Source organism: Lissotriton vulgaris, chromosome 4_1 (assembly GCF_964263255.1).
Source record: "Lissotriton vulgaris chromosome 4_1, aLisVul1.2, whole genome shotgun sequence".
NCBI lineage: Eukaryota > Metazoa > Chordata > Amphibia > Caudata > Salamandridae > Lissotriton > Lissotriton vulgaris.
Window position 1 is genome coordinate 1,381,684,552 of NC_141691.1, and position 19,813 is coordinate 1,381,704,364.

The 19,813-nt window shown below is 44.9% G+C and overlaps 1 protein-coding gene across 2 annotated transcripts in view; it reads left to right on the forward strand.

The window, feature by feature from the left end:
- The window catches only part of THOC1 (THO complex subunit 1), a 449,280-nt gene that overhangs the window by 418,485 nt on the left and 10,982 nt on the right, over positions 1-19,813 (forward strand). Inside the window, exon 20 of one of the 2 annotated variants that reach the window (XM_086965617.1) lies at positions 14,278-14,428. In XM_086965617.1, the coding sequence (XP_086821743.1) occupies positions 14,278-14,428 (151 nt within the window). The remainder of the gene's footprint in view (positions 1-14,277; positions 14,429-19,813) is intronic. The other variant, XM_086965619.1, reaches the window with a different exon arrangement.

Here is a 19,813-nt window from a genome sequence, read left to right on the forward strand (position 1 = left end):
AGGTATGAGAATTATGGAAAGAAAATATTCTCCTCCCTTAGTTTGGGACTGCGGTCTTCCGACACCGCATGCCTCTTGGGCCGCTACACCCACTCTCTGTGGGAGACGGTTGCGGAAGTGCTGCCAGAGTGTCCATTGGAGGTACGGGCCAAACTCGGTCAAGCCCTTGTGGAGGGCCGAGATGCAGCCAAATATTCTATCCGGTGTGGGCTAGATACCACCGACTCGCTAGGCAGAGCGATGGCAACGACGGTGGCGGTGAGACGTCGCGCCTGGCTGAGGTCCGCCAACTTTTCGGCGGATGTCCAAAACACTCTGATGGACATGCCGTTCGATGGCCGTCGCCTTTTTGGCGACAAGGCAGACTATGCGCTTTAACGCTTTAAGGATTCCAGGGCTACGGCCAAGTCCTTGGGCCTCTCGGCCCCGCGCCAGCAAATGGGTGCCTTTCGCTCCTTTTGTGGCCAAGGAAGGGGCGCCCCCACACGTGCTGCCAGCCACACGCCGCAGACTAACATCCAGCGCGGTGGCGGCCGTGGAAATCGCCGTGGAGGCGGTCGGGGACAACGGCGGGGCCAGTCCACACCTTCCCCCGCAGCATCCGCCTCTAAACCCTCCTAGTCCGTGCTTCTCGGCCCATGTGACGCCAGTGGGGGGGCAGGGTTTGCCATCACCACTCTCACTGGCGCACTGTCACTTCGGACAGGTGGGTGCTGCAGATCGTCCGGAGGGGCTACTCCCTCCCCTTCGAGACGACCCCTCAAGCCATGCCTCCGCAATACCACCGCGTATCGGGGGATCACTTGCAGCTTCTGCAGGAGGAAGTTTCGGCACTCTTGGCCAAGGGGTCCATCGGGCGCGTTCCTGGGCCAGAAGTAGGACGTGGTTGCTACTCCCACTACTTTCTGGTACCCAAGAAGGGCAAAGGGGGCCTACGCCCTATCTTGGACCTACGGAACGTCAACGGCTTCCTCCGGAAGGAGAAGTTCAAGATGCTGACTCTGGCTCAGGTCTTAGCTGCCCTGGACCCAGGAGACTGGATGGTAGTGTTGGACTTGCAGGACGCTTATTTCCACATCCCCGTCCTGCCGGACCACCGGCGTTACCTGCGGTTCACGGTAGGCCAGGAGCACTTTCAGTTTACCGTGCTCCCCTTCGGCCTTACCAGCGCCCCACGGGTGTTCACGAAGGTGATGGCAGTGGTCGCAGCTCATCTGCGCAGGTTAGGGGTTTCAGTCTTCCCTTACCTCGACGACTGGTTGTTGAAGGCGGGCTCGCCCCAGACAGTCGTCAGCCACCTCCAGACGACGGCAGACCTCTTGCACCAACTGGGGTTCTCCATCAATGTGCCGAAGTCACACCTGTGCCCCTCTCAGAATCTCCTTTTCATCGGAGCGGTTCTCGACTCGGCGCAGTTTCGGGTTTACCCACCCGAACAGCGGGTTCGGGATATACAGGCCCCGATTCCAATCTTCCAGCCTCTATCCCGGGTTTCGGTCAGGTTGACGCTGCGGCTTCTGGGGCTGATGGCTTCCTGCATCCTTCTGGTGCATCACGCCCGTTGGCGGATGCGGGCTCTGCAGTGGGACCTGAAGTTTCAGTGGGCCCAGCATCAGGGCAACCTGTCCGACCATGTCCTGATCTCGTAGGGCACTGCGAGACAGCTGCAGTGGTGGATCACGGACCGCGATTGGGTCAGCGGCAGATCCCTCTCCCTTCCCCAACCGGAGCACGTTGTTGTGACGGACGCGTCCCTCCAGGGCTCGGGTGGCCACATGGGAGAGGCGGAGATCAGAGGCCTCTGGTCTCCGGCGGAGTCCCGGCTCCATATCAACCTTTTGGAGCTGCGGGCGATTAGTCTAGCACTGAAGGCATTCCTCCCCTCTGTCCGAGGGAGTGTAGTGCAGGTGTTCACGGACAACACCACCGCCATTTGGTACTGCAACAAACAGGGCGGGTTGGGGTCGTGGACCCTCTGCCAGGAGGCTCTGCGCCTCTGGCAATGGCTGGAACATCAGGCGTCTGAACTCGGACGTGGCACAAGGTCTCTTTCTGCAGTGGGTAGAGCCTTGGTTAGATCTATTCGCCACCGAAGAGACCGCGCAATGTCATCAGTTCTGCGCGTTGGAATTTCCAAGGCGGCACTCACTCGGAGACGCTTTTCGCCGCAAGTGGAGTTGCGGTCTGTTGTACTCCTTTCCGCCTGTACCACTTCTGCCCAGAGTGCTGAAGAAGATCAGGCGCGACCGGGCACAAGTCATCCTTGTGGCTCCGTACTGGGCACGAAGGTACTGGTATCCCGAGCTACTCAGTATGTCAGTCGATCCCCCGGTTCGTCTGCCTCTTCAGGAGGACCTTCTGTCGCAGCAACAGGGGACGGTCCTCCACCCGAACCTGTCCAGTCTCCACCTCCATGCTTGGAGATTGAGCGGCGACAGTTGAGGCCATTTGATTTGCCTCCTGAAGTCTGTAACATCATTCTGGCAGCCAGGCGTCCCTCCACAAAGTTGGTATACACCTGCAGGTGGAACAGATTTGTGGCATGGTGCACAGCAAAGGCTGTGGATGCTCTCTCTGCCCCTCTTTCCGAGGTTCTTCTCTTTCTTCTTTCTCTTGCCCAGCAGGGCTCTGCTCTGGGCACTATCAAGGGCTATCTTTCTGCCCTTTTAGCCTTCTTAAGGCTGCCTGATCAACCATCTTTGTTCAAGTCCCCAATTGTAAATAGATTTCTGAAAGGCATCACACACACACACGTTTCCACCTGTTCCCTTTGTGATGCCTCAGTGGGACTTGAACTTGGTCCTTACATTTCTGATGTGCGCTCCCTTCGAGCCACTTCACAACTGTCCTCTTCGCCTTCTCACTTTGAAGACTGCCTTCCTGGTAGCCATCACCTCTGCCAGGAGAGTGAGTGAGCTCCAGGCTCTATCCTGTAAACCTACTTTCCTTTCAGTCCATCCGGACATGGTTGTGTTAAAGACTAGACCTTCTTTCCTACCCAAGGTGGTCACGGCCTTCCACATTGGGCAATCAATTACCTTGCCCACCTTCTTTCCGCCTCCGCATCCCTCAAGAGAGGGAGAGGCTCCACCGTCTGGACCCAAAACGTGCGCTCTCGTTCTATCTGGATCGCACACGCCAGTTTTGGGTGAATGACCAACTCTTTGTTGGTTACATGGGCGCTAAGCAGGGGAAAGCGGTACACAAGCTGACCATCTCACGGTGGATCACCTTGTGTATCCAGGCGTGTTACTCCTTGGCAAAGAAGGAACCCCATGTTGGCCTGAGGGCTCATTCCACTCGAGCCACAGCGACTACAACTGCTTTGTGCCGAGGTGTGCCCTTGCAGGACATCTGTCGGGCAGCTACGTGGGCCTCACTGCACACGTTCACAAGACACTACTGCCTGGACAGCCAAGTCTGGAGGGATGGCTTCTTTGGCCGTTCTGTCCTCCAGGACTTTCTGGTGTGATTATTGGTTTGCAGACCCACCACCGGGGTTGGTATTGCTGGGGTATCTATTCTAAGGTAAGGAATCTATCACTAACGTGTCTCTTTCAGATGCACAAGGTACTACTTGTGTAACGATATATCTGTAAGAGACATTAGTTAGTGATAGATTCCTTACCGACCCACCCATCCTCCCCGTTCTGCGAACCGATATCTAGGGTTAAGGTCATCCCCTTTCAGGGCCCAGATTTCAAGGCACCAGTGTTGGTTTTTGGCATAGCTCTGCGTTTCTGGTGCCGAAAAGCTGTGTCTAAGAACTGACGTCAGCACGCGGAGACGGCGTCCAAGTACTCCGACGACGTCATCACCACGCCCACCACGCCGACGACTTACGCGGAGCCACAGACGACGCCTACTGACGCGCAAGGGTATTGCTACGCAAAAGTTTCCAGATCCAGTCTGACACCTGGGGATATATTCTAAGGTAAGGAATCTATCACTAACTAATGTCTCTTACAGATATATTGTTACACAAGTAGTAACTTGTGCAATAAGTAATCCTTTAGCAAGTGTGTCAATATATATATATATATATATATATATATATATATATATATATATATATATATATATATATATCACGAAAATTCTTCCAGCAAAAGAAGACAGAGGCCGGAGGGGATTTCTGAAAGAACAGCTAACTTTATTGAGGAGGATGCCAGCAGCGGCGAATGCATTTCGGTCAGCAGACCTTCCTCAGCGCCCAGTACCGTCTCCTTCCCCAGTGAAACTCCTCCTGCGTGGAATACTCGACTGCACTCATGCTCCTCCCCCTTAAGCTGTAGGCTCACCTGTGCAGCTCCAATTACAGTCCTCGGAACTGCATTACCCAGTATGCACAGTCTCGGCAATAGCCTGGTCGGTGGCGTGGGGGTGAAACTTCAAGACGATGGGTCCGTGCGTGTCACAGGTGAGTTGGCAGGGACTGTTCACACCGCTCCCAAAACTGTAGTCATTCCTCTTTGTCCCCTCACTCCTGCCATGGCCATTTCCCTAATGTTGAAACTTCGAGTCAGCTGCCAAATGCGAGGCGTATTAGCTTAAGGAGATAAAATACCCCCTTCCCTCGAATTCCAGCATCACGTTCCTGGCGGGCTCCGGCTTTTGTTGATCCCTCAACCTTGATACACGCTGGAACAGCGGAACGCCAGTTTTGAAGCCGAGTCTCTTTGTCTGGCAGGGGCCTTCTGTACTGCGCCTCTGGCTGGCGCAGAAAATGTCACGAAAATTCTTCCAGCAAAAGAAGACAGAGGCCGGAGGGGATTTCTGAAAGAACAGCTAACTTTATTGAGGAGGATGCCAGCAGCGGCGAATGCATTTCGGTCAGCAGACCTTTCTCAGCGCCCAGTACTGTATATATATATATATATACACACACACATATATGCCATAAGTGTGCCGAAACGCGATGGCGTCTGTCTTGTCTGTTTGAAAATAAAGCAAACTTTGGAAATTGAGAATCCCTTGAGTGTGGGTAATTCTTTACAACGTGGAGGATTTGAGCAGAATATATATATATATATATATATATATATATATATATATATATATATATATATACACTAGCAGCCCGTCCCGACCTTGTCCAGGAGCAATCAGGCTTCCCCGCCCGCCCTGACATTGTCCAGAAGCCCCGGCATTGTCCGTGGGTCCCCTGACCTCAGCCGCCGCTCCTCCCCCGCGCTCCTCAGTTTACCGCTCCTTGCTCCTAACCGCCTGTCCGCTGCTCGTAACCTCACCGCCTGTCCGCTGCTTGTCACCTCACCGCCGCTGGTCACCGCTCCTCCGGTCTGTCCACTGCTCCTCACGTCACCGATCCTCCCCTGCGCCATGTCCGCCGCTCCTCGTTGCGCTCCTGGACGCCGCTCCTCCACACGCTCCTGACGTGAGCATGCACGTCGGGGCCGGCGCTACTTCGGAGGGACTACTTTTTTTTTATGTACATTTTTTAAATACATTTTTTTAATTTATTTATATAGCCTATAACCATCTGCACACCCTGACGATTACAACGGTGTATCAGGTGTGTGGATTGGCGCTGTGGTTCCCGAGTTTACCCGCCTCAAAGTTCTTCCTTTATTATAGTAGTATATATATATATATATATATATATATATATATATATATATATATATATATATATACACAAACCTCCGTTCTCCTGCTACAATCGCACTTGATATTGATCGCGCTGGAAACCGACACGGACCACAAATTGGATGCTGGTTGTTATCGTTTATTCAGCTGTCGCCATAACGTTTCGGCACAAAGCCTTGATCACATGACAGCGTAACCATATTTTTCTAGCGTATTTAAAGTGCACAGTGCTTATTGGTGATTGGTTCATTTGAATTTGTCAACCTTTGGGTAAACACAATTGATGGACTCACACATTACGGTACTACGATATTTACAGGTATTTACAATGAATATACACAGTCATTTACATACTATCGACTTTTTCTTAATACCGGGATGAATCCCTAAATATTTATAAATAATTGTGGGTTAAATCCCCCTATGTGATCAACGAGTTTTTGCCACATTAATAAGATGTTAACTCATATTTACAGTCCTGGGATAAATCCCCACTGTTGACCATCGTTACATTTTGTCAATTTGTCGACATTACTATGTACAATATATTTTTACATTTCATTTAATACTCCCTCCTTCCTTGCGTTGTTTGTGTTGTTTCCCCTACCCATATAAAGTGCTCCTGTGCAAAAAAGTGTTTAAAAACAATGTGAAAAAGGGCTAAACATTTATACTTGATTCATCTTTAGTTAATTACTATTAATTCTTTGTTATTGCTGTTTGTAGATCCAAACTTTTCTCCCTCTATTTGACATCCTCCTACAATTCTACTTATTCTTTTCATTTCTACATTGATTTTCCCAATTACTTTACTCGTGGTGGTCATTTATTCAGGTTGCCCTCATCCGTACTAAGTATCCGTAATATGGCCCTTCTACTTTTAACTCATTTGTCACTTGTGATTCTTCGCGTCAATGGATAGGATACATGCCTAACTAGTTCTACATAAGATTAACTATTTACAGTCAATATTGTATTTACATATGTACATTTATATATATAAAAGTATACATAGTTGTTATTAAGTATACATATATGTACAACACACTTTTCTTAAAAGTTACGTTTCATCAACGATTCCTTCCCCTTATTTCATATATGTACATCCTATTTACATAGTTTATAGTATTGTCATTTTTCACCACATTTAGGCATTTTTACTATCCATTGTTGTTAGTTGTGCAGACATGTATACAGATCCTCAGTCACATTCAGACCTATAGGCTGTTTGCTGTTAAGTTTGAGTATGTAGTTGGTTTCCATTTTACGCAATTTGTTTTCCCTGTTACCTCCCCTCCTACTTGCAGTTACAGCATCCACCACCCAATATTTTAGCTCCTTGTTGTTGCTTTGGTGTTGACTTTTAAAATGCCTCGCCACGGGATAGGTGTTATCCTGCGTGGTTATCGCCCTTAAATGCTGCAATATTCTTTTGTGAATGGGGAGCTTCGTGCTCCCCACATATTGCAGTTTGCAGGGGCACTCAAGGACGTAAACGGCGTAATCCGTTTTACATGTCAGGACCTTTGTGATGCGATGCTCTTGATCACTGAATCCGTCCTTGTACGTTTTCTTGTTCACACCATGAACACATGCTTTGCAGGTCTTACACCTGAAAAAGCCTTGATTATTCTGGTACCATGAGCTGCTGTCAATTAATTCTGGGCAGGTTACCACCAATCTTTGTCTCATGTTGGGTGCTTTGCTGAAGGTTATGGAGGCTTTTTTAGGGAGACCCTGACCTATTAAGGGATCACTGCTGACTATTGGCCAGTTTTTATTAATGATTTTTCGTACCTCTTGGTGTTGGTTACAGTATCCCACTATTATGCGGAATGGTTCTGCCTGTTTGTCGCGGTCTGGGTTTGCTGTGAGTCCATTATCCGATGCCTCAGCCGAGGCATCTGTGATACCTAGTAAATCCTTGCGGTCCTTGACCATGGATTTTCTGACTGCCTGTTGTATAACCCCTTTGCTATACCCTCGCTCCATGAACCGCTTAGCACATTCGTCTTGCGCTTTTAGCAGTTCGTCAGGTTCACTACACAGCCTGCGAACCCTTAGCATCTCACCGTACGGAATACTCCGTATGAGATGGGCCGGGTGAGTGCTGCTGGCGTGTAGGATTGTATTTCCTGCTGTTGTTTTGCGGAATAGTCTGCTTGCTAGCTTGTTTTCATGGGTATAAATTTCTATGTCCAAAAAGGGGATTTTTATCTGGCTCATTGTGTAGGTGAAATTTATGTTTAACTCATTCACGTTCAAGTTTTCAATGAACTTTTCCGCATCCACTTGTGACCCTCTCCACACTACAAACAGATCGTCTATAAAACGATACCATGTTACAACGTTTTCTGTCATTTCCTTTTCATAGTTGGTTTTGAGGACCAGCTCCTCCCAAGCCCCCATGTGTAAACATGCTACGCTTGGTGAAAAACTGGCCCCCATTGGAACCCCCTGGCATTGACGGTATAGTAAGTTGTTGAATATGAAAACATTGTGTTCCAAGCAATAAGTCAACATAATTATCAACATTTCAGTGTGTTCCTTACATTCATCAGGTCTTCTAGATAGATAGTACTTTACCGCATTTATACAATCCAGATGTTTTATGCTCGTATATAAGGCACTTACGTCTAGTGCTAACAGCCAGTCTCCCGGTTGCCAGTCAATGTTGCACATTTTGCCAAGGAAATCACTCGAGTCCCGGATATATGATTCCAAGCTTTTCACAAAGGTTTGTAGAAATTGATCTATGTATACTGATGTACTCTCAAGCAACCCCCCCATTGCATTGATGATGGGTCTCCCCGGGGGGTTTGCTCGGTCTTTGTGCACTTTTGGAATGAAATAAATGCATGGCATCACAGGATGGTCCACCTTTAAATACTGGTATTCTGCTTCAGATATAAGTTTCCTCCTTTTCCATTTTGTCAACCAGCCATGATATTCAATCTGCCATCCTTTAATTGTTGCCATGTTCACTCTCTCATAGTGGTCTCGATTGTTGAGTTGCGTAAGTGCCTCTTTTTCATACATTTCCTTTGTGAGCAGGACTACGTTGCCCCCCTTGTCACTGGGTCGAACTACTATATTTTTATCCTTGCTCAATTTTGTTACCAAATTCTCATAGTCCTTGGTTTGTTCATTATTTCTGTAGCGACCCTTGCTTATGCGCTTCTGCAATTCCTTCAGGTCATTGGTTACATTTTCATGAAAGATATCTATTCCGTCTCGAGGTAGAATGGGGCAAAATGTGGATGGAGGTTTCAGCTTTGTTAACCCCGTTTCCCCCTCTCTCTGCTTTTTTCTTGTTCCACCAAATATATTTGGCATGGGCGGTTGTGCTTCTTCGCCCTCCTTATTCCATAATTCTTCCAACTCCTGTATGAGGGTGCCTTGTTCCTCATCTTGAGCGCTTCCCCCTTCCGTTTTCTTTTTTTTTTTTTTTTTTTTTTTTCTTTTTTTTTTTTTTGCTTATGGTATTTTTTAAGCTTCAGTTTTCTCACCGCTTTATATACATCTGTTCGCGTTTTGGCATAATCGAGGTTTGATCTAGGGGCAAACGATAATCCAAGCTGTAAGATTTTTTCCTCCTTTTGTGTTAATTCCATTTTGGTTAAATTGATTATTGTGTTGTTTTGTGGGGTTACTGTTTCTTGTTCCATTTCCCCCGGCCTCTCCACGCAGTTTGATTTGAGTTTCCTCCGCTGCCTTGCCCTCCTCCTCTTCCTCGCGATGTAGTTCTTCCTCCTTCGTTGTAGTTTTTTCGCGTCCCAGGTCTTAGTGATTGCAGTCTGTTTTGGCATAAAAAAACAATTTCTTCACCAGGGGAAGGTCTTTTCTTATATATATCAATTCAATTCAAAATTTCTTTATTCGACTGTCAGAAAAGCAGTCAGAAAAGCACATAATACAATAATATGCAATTCATTCATAGAAAAAAAATTTTTTTGCAGCAAGCACGTTTAAAAGAGAATAAGCAATTTGCGGGAGAATTTTTAAAAAAGACAAGATACAGTAGTCCAATGTGAATGTACTTAATCAAGACGAAATTATATCTGTAATATAATTCAGCTTGGAATCATCCTTACATACTTAACCTAAACTTCAAGGCTGTTTTTAAAATCTTGCAGATAAAAAAAGTGCTGTCTTCGTGCAACATTTGAAGGTATAAGAGTGCAGGCTTAATTTGTATAAAATTCATCTTTTTGAGCAAGGGTTTTAAAAACATATTTCGTGGACTCGAATAATAAGAACATAGGAATAAAAAGTGAGCCAAGTCTTGCGGAGACTTATTGTCGCAGCCGCAAGCTGGCAACACTTGACCTCTATGGGCTCCACTTGGCACGGCTAGGAGCAGATGGTAGAGACCAAATCGGAATCTGCTCAGCAGGAAGCGTTCATATCTGGATATATTCCACGATAAATATGGCTCCGAGAACACACAGGTCTTTATTAGTGCGTGGCTCCTTACGCTGGACTTTTTTAACTCAGTTTCTTCCCTGTCAAGTTGTTGCTTCAGTATGAAAGTATTTTTTACAAAATTGACATCTTTCTTGGTGGTATTCTGGGGTGTTAGATAAAGGTCTAATCTGCCCAGATCTTTACAGCAGTTTCGGATGTATTTCAACCAGGGTAACTTGAGTTGTCCTTCCCAAGTAAGGGCTTCAGCAAGGATGTTATGAGTCAGTGGAATAGATATATTGCGCCAACAGTTTAACCAGCAGAGCAAAGGGTTTGCAGCGATTTTGTCAGCTAGGTACGGTGTGCCCAATTCCTCATGTACAGAGAAGTTAGCAGTACTCTTTGGCAAATTCATGACCTGTTTCAGAAAGTTGTTTTCAAGAGTCACTAGGGCATCTACTGATAGGAACCCCCACAGTTTGCTTCCGTAACATGCCACCGCAACACTTTTTGCCTGATAAAGCTTCATTATAGCGGACACTGGAGTGTTACCCAACTTGCGAGCAAAATCCATTATTCCAGAGTTGGTCCTTAATATTTCGCCTTTCTTTTTGGTTATGGCAGGGCCCCATGTGAGTTTGTGGTCAAACAGTACTCCTAAATACGAAAATGTTTTTGTTAGTGGTATGTTTTCCCCATTGACTGAGAAAGGGTATCGTTTTTTGGGAGTTAATCCAACCGTCATAACAAAAGATTTGGAGTTATTGATATTTAGGCCACGTGAGGACATGAATTGAAAAAAAGAATCCAATAATTTTTGGAGTCCGAGTGCGGTTCTGGATAAAAGAACAGCGTCGTCCGCGTACAACAGGACCGGCACGCCTGTTTTCCCAATTCGAGGGTAATCCGTGTCTGTTTTTACCAAGTGGTCTTCGAGTCCATTTATATATAGATTAAAAAGAAAAGGTGCTAAAATACAGCCCTGCCTGACTCCCCGGTTAATTTTAAAATCTCTCGTTACTTTCAAGTCTCTTGTGAAACGTACATTTGCACGGGTGTCGTTGTGTAGATCGGCCAGAAAGTTGATCAAATTATTTTCAACGCCCATATTTTGCAGAACTTCCCATAATTTGCTCCTATCGACACAGTCAAAAGCCGAGGAAAGGTCCATAAAGGCCATATACAAAGTTCCCTCTCTTGCTTGGGTGTATTTACCACTAATTAGATATAAATTCAGACACTGTGTAGTTGTTGCATGTCCTGGTCTGAATCCATACTGTGCAGGGGTCATTATGTTGTTTTGTTTGGCCCATGCGTTCAGCCTCTTTAGTAATACCCCGCCCACTACCTTCGCAACAGAGTTTATCAGGGAGATTGGTCTGTAACAGGCCGCTTTTGTTCTGTCACCCTTTTTGTAAACAGGGACGATAGTGGATGCTCCCCAAGATTTAGGAGCCCCCACTTCGACCCCGGCATTGATGACAGATGTGAGAATGGGTGCCCATAAGGTGATGTTAGATTTGAATAGGTCAGGTGGGAGACCATCAGGGCCCGGGGCTTTGTTACTGGAGAGACCGAGTATCCCTAGTTCAATTTCTTTAGTTGAAAAATGTAGCGGACTGCTTTCAGGGAGATGAAATGGTTCTAAAGACTGTGAGGCATCGCTCTTGAAGATAGCTCCAAAGTGGGTGATCCATTCATTCTCCGGTATGACTGTACCGAGACTCTCATCATTTGGGTCGCCAAAGAGTGGTTTGTTTATTATGTTCCAGAATTTTGAACTATTGCCCAGGGTAGAGGGGTCGAGCAAAGATTCCCAGGTTTTAATTTTGATTGACTTTTTGCGCGAGGCAAGGGCGTTTTTATAGTCTGCTCGAAGGGCCTTAATAAGTGCAGAGTCTCTCGGTTTGTTTTTAAGAGCAGCTTTTAATTTACGGTTTGCAGAAGAACAAGCGTGATCAAACCAACGAGGGTGTTGAGCAATTGATCCCTTGGTTGTTACCGTCAATAGTTGATCAATTCTTTTGGACACTACAGCAAAGGCGGATAAAATAGATTCTGGTGGAGCGGAATTTGTAGCACAGAGCTTAAGTTCAGGTTCACAATGTAAAGCAACGGCCTCATACAATTTGTCGCTATTAACCAGGTTCCATTTTAAGCGGCGGTTATTGTTGACCGTCTTAAGTACCCCGGAGTCCTTAATGTTTTTTTGGAGTACTAAGGAGCCGCATTGTAGTTCAAGGTGCAAAGGATTATGATCACTATGAATGCTATCAAGAATGTCGAAGTTTAAAACCTGTTGGACAACCCCAGCAGAAAGGAGGATATGATCTATAAAAGACCCTGACTCAGATCCTTTATAGGTTGGCTCTATATATATATATATATAGTTAAAGTGCTGGGGCATGGGTGCAGGGCTAGTAGCCAAATACCCCCCACCCCCGTAGGCACCCTCAGCGACAAGGTCGACTGTGCACTATTGGGGCTGCTGATTGCCCCACGGTCCCTGCCGGCTCCCTGTCTGCAGTGGAAGCAGGCATTGCTCCCTGCGTGCCAAAGCAGTTTTTTCATCTCTTTTGCAGCCCGCATGACAGCGGGCAGGGAAACAGATAAATAGCCAGCTTCCTATTGGTCGGAGCAGTTTTCCCACTCCTGCCTGCTGGGAGCGTACTTACTGTTTGATCTTGCTTGGCAGGAGCTGTCAAAGCTCCCACCAAGCGAAAGAAAACAACTTTCCCGAGGGTGGATGTCCCCAGGGCCATCAATGGCTCCAGGAAGGGGGCCTGCTTGTATTTGCACGGCCTGGCCCGGGGAGGTGGTGGTCCCCCCACCATCACCACCACCAGGTCTAGTGGGTCAGGGTATTCCTACCGTTCCCCCTTCTCTTTTAACCTTTTTTTTGGACTCAGCTGAAAATGGTTGCCAACACTGCCTGATTGAAGTGTTGGCACCCAATCCGATCTCAGCATAAGATCTGTCTGATCTGGGGGAGTATTCATGTCCCTAGTTGTCTATATTTCTTTTTTCTTAAATCCCAAACTTAAGGGATCTACACCAAATTACAGAAAAGGCTTTTTCTGGACCAAGAGCTAGCTATCTGTCAAATTTTGTGTAATTCTGTTCTGCAGTTTGGGCTGTAGTTGTGTTCAAAATCCCTATGGGAAATTGCATGGGGAAAACACATTTTGGGCCCCCCACACCCCCATTTTTACTCCCCTCTTCCCCCCACCCCACTTAACTAATCCCCCCGAAACTTTCCACACAGCAGCTGAACTCAGGTGCATACTAGTTTTGAAAATGTCATGAAGATTCGTCAAACGGCGCCAAAGATCTTAGAAAAATAAAAAATGCATTTTCCTGTGGAAACTAGAACCAAACTGTAACTACCTACTGGCGAAAGATACCTTTAGGGAGTCTACAGCACTACTCGGCCCTCTCCTGTTAACAAACACTTTCAAACTCCATTCAGTATTAGCTAATGTTTCTATTTCTGACTGTTTCATGACATGGAACTAATAAGGAAGCACAGCTTACCTGCAGGAGGGTATGTGGGTTTCATAGCAGATGGATACGAATTATAGTCTTTATTCGACTCTTTGAAAAATCAATTCCTAAACATTTTAAATCAATCAATAGGAGTACTGGGGGCATGATAAAGATGAACAGGTTGCTTATTTATACTGGATGCAGACAACTTTCCTAATATTTTACCTTTGTTCTTTCGCTGCCCTTTTGAGTTCTGCAAAGCTTTTGCAGCACCGAGATGGGCCTTTTGTGAAAATTCAGCTGCTCTATTAAGGCTTACGTAAGCAAATAATACCTAAAAGATGGACTATCTCATAAAATGTTCTGAAACAATTACTTCTAAATAAGGGTCAAGCAAGCTAGAAATATCTTAGGTGTGCAGTATTTATCCTGAAGCTAAATACCAAAGTAGGAAGGACAGGAGATCAGATTATTCCAACATGTAGCTGGTGGCCCATAGAAATATAACTACAAGAAATTGCCAGGCATCACAGATGGGAGACAATGGTGTTTTAAGTTTATTTCTAGATCAAGGTCGTGTTAGTTTTTAATTTACATCGTATCTAAAGCGGCCCCAAGACCTTTAGACTATATGTATGCTTTTGGTAGATCTGTATAGGGGCAATGATGGCTCCTGTTTTTTCAAAGTCGGGTTGTAAATAAAACATTGCTTTCACACCGTGGATTGTCACATCCAGTACAGAAATGCTACTAACTTTGTAATGTTTCACATTTTAGCCTCCTTCTGAAGAAATAAAGACTGGCGAGGATGATGAGGAAGATAATGATGCTTTATTGAAGGAGAACAATGAAAGTAAGACAGCATGTTCTGATTTTTTCATACTTGGGGCGCGATTTGGAAGAGAATATTCCCATAGTCAACGAATTGGTGAGAACTTGAAAAAATCGGGCACATCCAATCTTGCATGCAGTAGGTTGCATTTGCTACTTATGTTGTGTTCATTAGTGGCTTCTTAAGCATTTTACGGTTTAGGGCCTTCATGTAGGCATGGTCAGAAACCGCAAGAAGCTCCTTTTTGTGTGTCCTTTTGTTGCTGGCTCTTTGTCTTGTCTTCTTTTTGTGTGCTCTATCTCCCGGCTTGTGGTGCTCATTGTTCTTGTAACTTTGTGTTGTATCTAACTCTGACCGACTTTCACTTTACCAAAATTACACATCGGTTTTTTGACTGCATCCTACTTTCTGCATTATCAGGCTAGTACTCTGATTCCTCGAGTTTCAGCCAATCTTCCCAGAAACGTGTTGTCAGAAATACCTAACCACTTTTGTTGTTGTTAAAGATAACACTTTCTCAACTCTGGAACTCCTTCGGTGATATGGTTTTATAAAACTTACAAAATCCCATACAAAATTGATGTTTTAAAATGTATCTTTGACTGAGGACTTGAAAGTATACACTTAGTAGCTGAGGTATATCACATGGCGAAACACATCTGGCCTTCAGCTGATTTTTTTAACTGCCTGTAAACAACGGATCTTACTCTAATATCTCATCACTAACATCTGCTCATAGCATTTTTTCACCCCCAGAATACCAACAGCTGCACATAGTGAATGAGACATTAAGCTGCAAAAATTGACATTTTGTTGTGCATTAGCTTCTAAATCTGGTGATTTTACATTTATGCATAACGGAGTACTCTAAAATGGCTAGGAGCTGACATGTTTGGCATTATGTAAAAGTCTGAAAAAATGTGAACCAAAACAGATGTTCGATGTACTCTAAGCAAAGATATATTAACAGTGCAGAGTCCAGGTTGTTACTTTTACTTGGAATGTTCCAGTCAACAGAAAAAGAAGGCAGCTCCAATAATTGCATAATGTGCTCTCCAAAGCGAAATATCTGGTATTCTCAGTTCTATTTTAAGTATAAGAATGACTTTGTCTATTTCTAGTTCTCCGTGTTACTTCACCTTCCCTCTACATTTTCGAGCCCTTGCAGTCATTGTTGCTTTCTGATAAGACTGCAGGAATAAAAGTTTGCTTTTAAGTGTACTGTGGTTCTTGAAGGTAGACAGGTCTCTGCATTTTTTTTGTGGTGGTACTGGTGTATTTTGTGTACATTAGCCTACTTTCTAAACGAATAGCCCAATAATACTTGTTTGTACTTATTGATCAAAATGTGTGGGGAAGAACAATGCTTATACAGACTGTGTGCCATACATTCATCTTCTATTATAATTGCCCCAAGCCCAAAATCAGTCGGGCACAGAGAAATAACTCCTTTTACACGCCTCTGAAGAGTACAGTCTCTTGTCTAGAACGATAAAATGGCATGTCTTTTTTTACATATTTGTACTCATGGAGTGCTACTTAGTGATTCAGAAAAGCCTTAGTGTGTCCTTAATGTGTCCGAAAGTTAAAACGCCCAGATTTTGGCACAAAGCTATTTAATTTCTCTCGATTTGACTACTTGATTTCAACTGAATCTACCTGTTTTAAAGGATAATCTATGAATTTAACAATAGCTCATAAAGTATTCCATAATCTGTCATGCATCCAGCTTAACTAGTAATATGCATCCCATTAATTTTAAAGAAGCAGGTCTAGAAATGCCTAACACTTTAACATGTGTAGCTCCTTGAAAAAGAAATCACTCTGGAATTGTTTGCTTCCATGTTTTTCTAGTCTTTTAGTGTGATGTATGGTTTACAACATATTTTGAGTTGTGTGAGGGTAGCATTTCTACAGAGGCAGCTTCATATTATGATCTTCATTCTGTGAACCTTTAAATATTCTTCTCTGTCGTACCCATTATTATTCAGAAGCATTGTAGGGATGATGATGACAACCATGGTACTTCTTAGGTAATACTAGATTTAGGTGTGCTATGTTGAATGCCATCTTTGAGGGAGAGGGGTCAAGAAAAGCATCGGTTTGTGGCTTTGGGCAAAAGGATTGTTTGTTCCTGTCTTCTGCCAGTAAATCGAAGAAGCTTTATTTCATGAGACATTGTCTACAGACATGAAAATTGTACTGTAAGATCATCCCACTGGTTTCAGATATTGTCCTGCTCTAGATTGCGTTCTGAGTTCTCCAGCATTGAGGACTCCCATTACTGCTTTCCAGTACCCAGTTACTTTGAGTCTTAACAGTACTTCCTTGAACCCCCTCAAATGTTCTAGCCTGGAATAAGCTGGTATCTTATTGGTTTAGGCAACAGCCACTATCTATGGAAAATGCCTCTCTTGATCACAGGAATGGACTGAGAAGAGAAATGTTAAAATGCACCTGAGATTTCAAAAACAGGTGTGAAATTTGGAGAATATTCTTACTTTTTGCAATTTTAGGCAGGAGTTTCCAGAGTTGGAATTAAAACTTTGCATAATCACTTTCTTGTCCAGTTTACGGTTATTTGCACTGAGTTTCATGGCATTTATTAAAATGTCTAGAACAATGCAAATTATTCCCAACTTTACTATTCTTTAGGATGAGAGGGGGGCTAGAACATTGGATAGGTATATTTTCCAAATGTGTCCAATACATTGAGAGAGATGCATTTTTCCATCCCAAATTGAAAGTAGACCAATAACTGCTGTGGAATTGGTGGAGGAGCAGGTCAAGTAACCCACCATTGATCAGACCTGTGTAAATGCTTTTTTAACACAACACGTCTTTTTCACCACACCTTTCGCATCAATCTGAGTATGGCAATTTATGGAGTTTGCAATGTTTTATAGGAACTCTTTGGCCGCAAGGGAGAGTTCGCTAAGGATCTAGCCTTTCCATGTACAGAATAGTAGTTAGTTTGGTAAATGAGAGAGTATTTTGCAGAGTCTTGTCGTTTTTCAGGATGAGATGCTTGACTATGAAGCAGGAGCACAGAATGTAGTGTCATCAGGTCAGGTACTTGGCAATCTTGAGTAGTCTCCAGATAGTTGTAACCAGAATAGGCTGAAGGGTTTTAGGAATTGTGCTGTAGCACATGCAGCAACGTTTTCATTTTGGAGCCAGGGCCATGGGTGTGGGATCTGGCAGTGGAATTTGGAAAGATGTCTGGATGGAATGCCCGTGGGTTTGTGGTGGCAGTTTCTGCCTAGACCAGGAGATTGGATATGAATAAAGCTCAACCCCCAGTATTGCCAAGTGGCAGTATATGCTTCAAGAATTCCTGTATACACTAGAGTATATCTCTAGTGGAAACATTGTTGTGGCTGATTGCCTATCTAGGCTACCTATGTCAGAGGAGACTGTACAAGGAGAACATACTGATGATCTAGAAATGGTGTGCTACGAGTTTGGTAGCCACTACCACGGAGGGGGTACTGTTCGAGGAGTGGAGGCAAGTCTTACTGGATGATATTGGAGTGCAGACTGTTATAAATAGTGTAGCTCTAGTGACTCCAAAGGTCATTTGGCTGACCTATCCACAACAAAGGGCAACAGCTGGAGAAGCCTGCTGTGTCAAGTTGGTAGCCCAAATTTTCAAGCCGCCGTTCTTGACGCCATACAGCACCAGAAACCAGGATCGGACACTCATAGTTGCACCGAGTTTGCTGAACCTGGGAGAGCCGTAGGATTGCAGCTTGATCTCCCAGAAGGCAAGTTATCACTCAGGAAAGGATTTGACTGTGGCCGCCGTACCGGGCAACTGGCATCCTGCTGGCGACTGGACTTCTTCCAGAACCGAGAGCACTTTGAGGAACGTTGACCCTGTGGCCAGGATCACCTCACCCCTCTTTGTGGACTGAGGAGTAGCCTCAGGAAGACCCTCCCTGCCCCCCTGTCGACCGCATCTCATTCACAACAGCCTTGAGCATCTTCAGCATTCTATGTCCCTTGAATCAGGACACATCTGTAGGAACCCATTGCAGAAGGTTAAAAGAGCCTGGAATTTTCTGAAGACTACTTCTTCCTTTAAGGCAACTGTTTCAGAGGACCTTGCTGATCCCCGTGATTTGTTCCCTGTCAAGGTTGGTCCCCTAAAGTAACCGCACTGACACTTGCCCAAAGTTTTTATCAAAGTTTCTAAGTGTCAAATTCGTTGAATTTGCAGTGCTTGTTCGCAGTTAAGTGAAAGTGCTTATTTATCATACCTTGTAAAATCTAGATCTCCGAAGTCCTTTGGTGGATCTTTTTCATTGTGGTGTCTAAAAAAAAGTCTATTTTTACACATTGTGGTTGGATTACTTCCATGCCTTGTATCTTTTCTTCAGTTGTTTTGGTGCTTTTTAAATGCTTTACTCTTGTTCATTTGTGTATGCCTTGCTGCTCAGAGCCACAGCTACCCAGTTTTGGGCCTAGAAGATTTAACACATGAAACCTAAAAGGTTTGGTAAATGTACTACATAGTGAGGTTGCACAACCCTGCTGTATAATACACCCTATTTTCTCACATATGTGGCAGCGGTGGGATCCAGAACTTGTGTTTAGCTGTACAATACAGTTGTTGAAGGTTGAAACCACAGACGGTCCGCCAGAGTGGACACCTAGAAAAAGCTCTTGTACATCCCAAGCAGTTGGTTATTGGATGTTGAATCCGAAGGACTATTTTAAAGAATTGATAAATGTTTTTAAGGAGTAGAGAAAAGTTTAAAGAAGTTGTGGCAAATTTCTTAAAGTTTACAAACGTTTGACAAAGTTTAAAAATCAACTTTTTCAACAAGGGAACCTGGAACTCACTCGCCTTGGCAAACCCTATTCCCCCCCCTTTAAAAGGGATGACTTGAGGACACTTTGCAGAGAGAGAAAAAAATCTATGTAGAGACCAAAGCCAGGAAATTCGGGCCCTCACTGATTGGGAAGAGACACACCAAGTACCTCTATGCCTGGAAAAGGCATTACACCAAGGTAATGGAGAAGAATTGGGGAGTGATGTAGCCTTACGGCTAGAGCGGTCGACCTCGAAGCTGGCGAACCGGGTTAGGCAGTGACACTCAACATCCTGTGATTCTGGGCAAATCACTTAATCTCCTAGTGTCAAACAAAAATATGAATGTTTCCATGTGTAACAGAACTGGTGCTCATGTAAAGCGCTCTGATACCTGATATCTTCGGGTCGAGTTTGTGCTATATAAAACTTAGTTTTAAAAATGATAACGTGGAGGAGGATGCCAACAGCATCAGAGAAGGAGCATGGGGAGCCTACCCCCGTACGCAAGGGCGGCTTCCAGAGCAGGCTCCATCACCAGCCAGAGTTCACTCCAGAAGGACAGGGCAGCCTTGGACCTGGAAGAGTGAGCCTAAGCCCTGGCTGAGAGAAGATTGGCCCTTAAAGAGAGGAGGGCCGGGCCTAGAGCCCAGAGAAGATAATGG